At 46.2% G+C, this 6000-nt stretch overlaps 1 protein-coding gene across 1 annotated transcript; it reads right to left on the bottom strand.

Moving 5' to 3' along the window:
* Window positions 1-3027: 3027 nt before the first annotated feature.
* On the bottom strand, window positions 3028-5860 carry wnt16 (wingless-type MMTV integration site family, member 16). The gene is made up of 4 exons (XM_084038988.1): window positions 5414-5860; window positions 4142-4371; window positions 3696-3985; window positions 3028-3601 (listed from the first exon to the last, which is right to left on the bottom strand). The coding sequence occupies exons 1-4, from the start codon at window positions 5503-5505 to the stop codon at window positions 3146-3148; spliced, it is 1068 nt and encodes a 355-aa protein (XP_083895114.1). The 5' UTR covers window positions 5506-5860; the 3' UTR covers window positions 3028-3145.
* Between the last annotated feature and the right edge of the window lie 140 nt (window positions 5861-6000).

Below are 6000 nucleotides of genomic sequence, written 5' to 3'. Positions count from 1 at the left end.
TCCTCCTCCCGAACCCCATCACTCCTCCATGTGTTTCCTTCATCTCCTGGAAGTCCAACAAACTGCTGTGTCGGCTGGTTTCTACTCTGACTGTAGACGTTTACGTTTACATCTACATTTACGTTTATATTTATATTAATGTATTAACATTTATGTTTACATTTATATTTACCTTTTATGGTTACGTTTAGATTTATATTTACATTCATATTTACAACACATTTACGTTTCCATGTGGGTTTATATGTTTTATGTACGTCAGGAAGATTTGTTGCTAGCTGAGAAGGAAACATAATATAGAAGAATAAAGTCAAATAAAGGGATTTGTTTATATTTGTACCTATATGGATCCGTCAAGATGCTTGCGGTGTGATTGTTGCTGTTACGTCTTTGTAACCATGGAAACGTTGAATTTCCTATTGAATGAATGTATTACTATTTTAAATTACGTGTTTTAGTCCAAACAGGGAGAACATGTGTGTGTGTGTGTATGTGTGTTATCAGCAGTGTGTGTGTGTGTGTGTATGTGTGCATGTGTGTGTGTGTTATCAGCAGTGTGTGTGTGCGTGTGTGTGTGTGTGTGTGTGTTATCAGCAGTGTGTGTGTGTGTGTGTATGTGTGCATGTGTGTGTGTGTTATCAGCAGTGTGTGTGTGCGTGTGTGTGTCTGCAGTGAATAGCAGGACATCCTGGACTGTTGCTGTTTCTCTATTTCCTAAAATTTTCTGCTCTGTCATCAAACACAAACACACACACACACACACACACACACACTGCTGATAACACACACACACACACACACACACACACACACTGCTGATAACACACACACACACACACACACATGCACACACACAGCTGACCACTACTAACAGGACAGTGTTGTTCACCCTTTTGTTGACCTTCTAAACCATATTAATTATATTATAATATTAATATGGAAAACATATAATACTAATGGTCATAACATTATTGTTACTATTATATTTTCTGTTTGACTTTTATTAAATTACATTTTAAACTTATTATTCATTTTTAAGTGTTGGATTTATATTTTTATATTGTTTATTTTACTGAAGTACTGATGTCTATTTTATAAAAATCCCAGAATCACAAACATTTTGAGCATTGAAGAACACTTGAAATTAGACATTGAGACCAGGAAGCACTTTAATGTTCTCAACCTTACTATGTAGTTTAGTGGTCTCAACCTAACAACGTAGGTTAGTCATCTCAACCTAATTATGAAGTTTAGTCTCAACCTAACTACGTAGTTTAGTCTCAACCTAACTACGTAGTTTAGTGGTCTCAACTTAACTATGTAGTTTAGTGGCCTCAACCCAACTATGTAGTTTAGTCTCAACCTAACTACGGAGGTTAGTCATCTCAACCTAACTATGTAGTTTAGTCTCAACCTAACTACGCAGGTTAGTCATCTCAACCTAGCTATGTAGTTTAGTGGTCTCAACCTAACTATGTAGTTTAGTGGTCTCAACCTTACTATGTAGTTTAGTGGTCTCAACCTAACAACGTAGGTTAGTCATCTCAACCTAACTATGTAGTTTAGTCTCAACTTAACTACGGAGGTTAGTCATCTCAACCTAACTACATAGTTTAGTGTTCTCAACCTAAATACATAGGTTAGTCATCTTAACCTAACTACTTAGTTTACTCTAAACCTAACTACGTAGTATAGTGTTCTCAACCTAACAACGTAGTTTAGTGATCTCAACCTAACTACGTAGTATAGTGGTCTCAACTGAACTACGTAGTTTAGTCGTCTCAACCTATCTACGTAGTTTAGTGGTCTCAACCTAACTACGTAGTTTAATGGTCTCAACCTAACTATGTAGTTTAGTGGTCTCAACCTAACTATGTAGTTAGCAGTCTACCGATGATTTTGTGTTTTCGTCACCGTGGCTGCTCCTGTTGCCTAGCAACCAGCTGTGGTTGACCATAAAGACCAAAGAAGATGTAACTGAGGTTTTCTGATAAGAATCATAATTGATTATTTTTATTTTACCTCAGATGGAGACATTCTGATCCGCTTGTAGATGCCATGTTAATTAACATCTAGTCATCACTAATCCTGGAATACGAGTCCTGCAGCAATGAGTGTGAGTCCTGTCTGTGTCCAGATGTGTCCTGTCTATGTGTCCAGATGTGTCCTGTCTATGTGTCCAGATGTGTCCTATCTATGGGTCCAGATGTGTCCTGTCCAAGTGTCCAGATGTGTCCTGTCTGTGTCCAGATGTGTCCTGTCTATGGGTCCAGATGTGTCCTGTCTTCATGTCCAGATGTGTCCTGTCCAAGTGTCCAGATGTGTCCTGTCTATGGGTCCGTTGCGCCTGTCTATGAGTCCAGATGTATCCTGTCTTTGTGTCCAGATTTGTCCTGTCTATGTGTCAAGATGTGTCCTGTCTTTATGTCCAGATGTGTCCTGTCCAGGTGTCCAGATGTGTTTTGTCCAGGCGCCCAGATGTGTCCTGTCCAGGTGTCCAGATGTGTTTTGTCTATATGTCCAGATGTGTCGTGTCCAGATGTGTTTTGTCCAGGTGTCCAGATGTGTCCTGTCTTTATGTCCAGATGTGTCCTGTCCAGGGTCCAGGTGTCCAGATGTGTCCTGTCCAGGTGTCAAGATGTGTCCTGTCTTTATGTCCAGATGTGTCCTGTCCAGGTGTCCAGATGTGTTTTTTCCAGGCGTCCAGATGTGTCGTGTCCAGATGTGTTTTGTCCAGGTGTCCAGATGTGTCCTGTCTTTATGTCCAGATGTGTCCTGTCCAGGGTCCAGGTGTCCAGATGTGTCCTGTCCAGGTGTCAAGATGTGTCCTGTCCAGGTGTCCAGATGTGTTTTATCCAGGTGTCCAGATGTGTCCTGTCTTTATGTCCAGATGTGTCCGGTCTTTTTGTCCAGATGTGTCTTGTCCAGGTGTCCGGATGTGTCCTGTCTATATGTCCAGATGTGTCGTGTCCAGGTGTCCAGATGTGTTTTGTCCAGGTGTCCAGATGTGTCCTGTCTATATGTCCAGATGTGTCCTGTCCAGGTGTCCAGATGTGTTTTGTCCAGGTGTCCAGATGTGTCCTGTCCAGATGTCCAGATGTGTTTTGTCCAGGTGCCCAGATGTGTCCACATGTCCCCAGGTTTGTTATTTGCAGGTGTGCATGTCGTTCATGCTCTCGCAGCGCCGGCAGCGGACGTAGCAGCACCAGACGAAGCTGCACTGGCAGCGCTGCACGCTGCGGACCAGGTGTGTGTTGTAGCCGCGGCCGCAGCACAGCAGCACGCAGCTGTCAGCACCAGTGGACGTGCGGTTGCAGCGGCGTCCTCGGGTGCCAGAGACCCCTCGCCGCCGGTCCTCCAGGCAGTAGTTTGGCGACTTGTTGAAAAAGACGAGCTGCTGCGTGTCTACGGGGGGGCGCTGGTCCTTCCTCCTCGTCTTCCTCCTCGTCCGGTCCGGCACCTGCACGCTGCCCTCGTACCGCTGCTTCAGGTGCAAACCGACCTGCTGGAACGCCGCAACCATCTTCCAGCACGTCTTCACCGCACAGGACCCGGAGATGCCATGGCAACGGCAGTGTGTTGCCATGGTGTTGATGATGGCCTGGAGGACAGAGAGGGGAGTGGGGGGGGGGTTATTAATGCCACTCCAAGCTAGCAACGTGCCTAGCAACGCACCTAGCAACGCGCCACCTCACCTGGCGTCCAGCCTCGCTGTTGTGCAGGTTCATGGTGCTCAGCGTGTATCCGCCGCGCGTCATTGACGCGTTTCTGGCCGTGTTGTCGATGAACTTGCGACTGAACCAGATCCCGTACTGTGTGTGGTCCGAGCAGCCGCCCCAGTGCCAGCCCTCCGCCGGCGAGCCGCCGCCCTGCAGCCGCGTGTCGCAGCCGCACTCCGTCATGTTGCCCTGACTGCAGGAGCGCGTGACGGCGTGGACCAGCCCCGCCGCCATCACCGCGTAGATGAAGGCCGTTTCTTTGGTTCCTACGGGACAGAGAGGGGGTCAGTGTGACATCATCAAGTCCAGATTCAATCATATATATATATATATATATAAGTATATACTGTATATATATGACCATTCCCAGAAGAGCTGGAGCTGTTACCGACGTCATATCAGATTGAGAAGACAGGTCTCACCACTCGTTAGCTCGTATCCGAAGACAGATGGGTCCTCCTGATTGGTGGAGCAGTTCCACCTCTCGTGTCTGAACTGGCTGTGACACTCAGTGACGGCGAGCCGGGCGCCGTCCTGTATGCTGGGCAGCAGGAAGGGCTTCTTCCTGCAGAGGTCACGCTGCTTCTGGCTGAGAGGGAGGTCAGCGCAGCTCTTCTGGTCCAGGCCACCGGCCGCCGTCACACCCAGCCACCTGCAGGAGGAACACCTGCTTTAACTGGGCCAAGAGACCAGAGGCCACGCCCCTTGATCAACATGACGTTTCCAGAACAGCCACATGGGGCAGCGAACTCCCCCTCATCATCTCTGTCCCTGGAGACCCACAGCTGCTGGTCTCCAGCCTGCTATATATATATATATATTTGATATATATATATATATATATATATTTGATATATATATATTTGATATATATTTATATATATATATATATATATTTTGATATATATATATATATATATATATACACACACACACACACATATTTGATAAGAAATGTTAGCACATGAATTAACTCAAGATGAAGTCATTCAAATTTAGTTTAAATCCTCAAAACACATTTAAGTATTCTTCAATAATTAATAATTCATATTACAGTTATTTATGTGTGTAAACTGAACGAGCTGTGAGCCGAATTAAAGATCCGCTTTAGTTCCTGCAGACTGGATCCACGTTGGACCAGACAGACCCGCTACGAGCCGCAAAATCCTGGAACTAGGTTTTCATCGGGTCTTCTTTTAGCCTCCAGGCGCGTCAACCAGCGGCGTGCCCGTTTCAGCTCCTATTCATACAGAAGCAAGAATTAAAATATTGTGTGTATTAATTAATTAAAAGGCCGAATTAAAGAGTGTGTCTGGTCCTGCTCCTGGAAAAGTTGCTATCTTATTTTTCGGATGATTTCATGGGAACCTTAACCGACGTGCACGCGCGTGCTATCGCGTTAATCTGATTGAACGGCTGCGTGTGCACGTGCACATTCAGGGAATTCCTAAATAAATTTTAGTTATTCCCTGAGTTTTTGACCGTAGCTGGTTTCTGTTAGACCTCCGGAGGCGGATCCACTACCGAACCCCGTCCAGCTGCTAGACTTGACCCGGTCCCCCCGCGTTGAGGATCCATGTAGACCGGGTCCCCCTGCAGAGAGGGTCCATGTAGACCCGGTCCCCCCGCAGAGGCCTTAAATGGATCGGTTTTTGCATGGAGTTTGGTGGTGGAGCCAGCAGACTCGTACTTACATCCAGGAGGCCCTGCAGCAGGACGGACACACGGAGACCAGCAGCAGGGTCAGGGTGCACACATGTCGAACTCCACAGCTCCGACTCTCCATGATCACCGACCCGAGCTCATACTAAAACCGGGTCCAGGAGCGGAGGCTTCAACCCGGCCTCGGTACATCAATGATCCTCCGTCCTTTGGAGACCGTTGGCGTTCTGCAGGAGAAGAAGCGGGACCGGGTCTGTCCGAGTCCCGGAGGATCCTCATTGGACCAGCAGAAGATTCATATTCAGCAGCTGACGTCACAGAAGGAGAAGAACAAACAACAAACGCAAACGGTTTTCTGGATATTTATCCAAAATTCGAAACTGTCGGCATTTTGAATGGAGTCTGGTGCGGCCGAAACGAGGATTACAGACCCGGATCACCAGACCCGAATTCCCGTACTCCGTTCAAAAATGGGTCAATTAACACCCGTAGACATGAAAACATTTCAAATGACTGTTTAGACATTTTACTGGTGATTTCCTCTTGAACACACGAACACAAGCAAGGAACTATGATGAAGTCAAATTTTAAATGGCCTGTTTTTAATGGACTTTGGTGT

The sequence above is a fragment of the Eutrigla gurnardus genome, assembly GCF_963514095.1.
Source record: "Eutrigla gurnardus genome assembly, chromosome: 21".
In the NCBI taxonomy this organism is placed as follows: Eukaryota; Metazoa; Chordata; class Actinopteri; order Perciformes; family Triglidae; genus Eutrigla; species Eutrigla gurnardus.
Note: the sequence above shows the minus strand (reverse complement) of the source record. Positions and strands in the feature narration are given on the sequence as shown.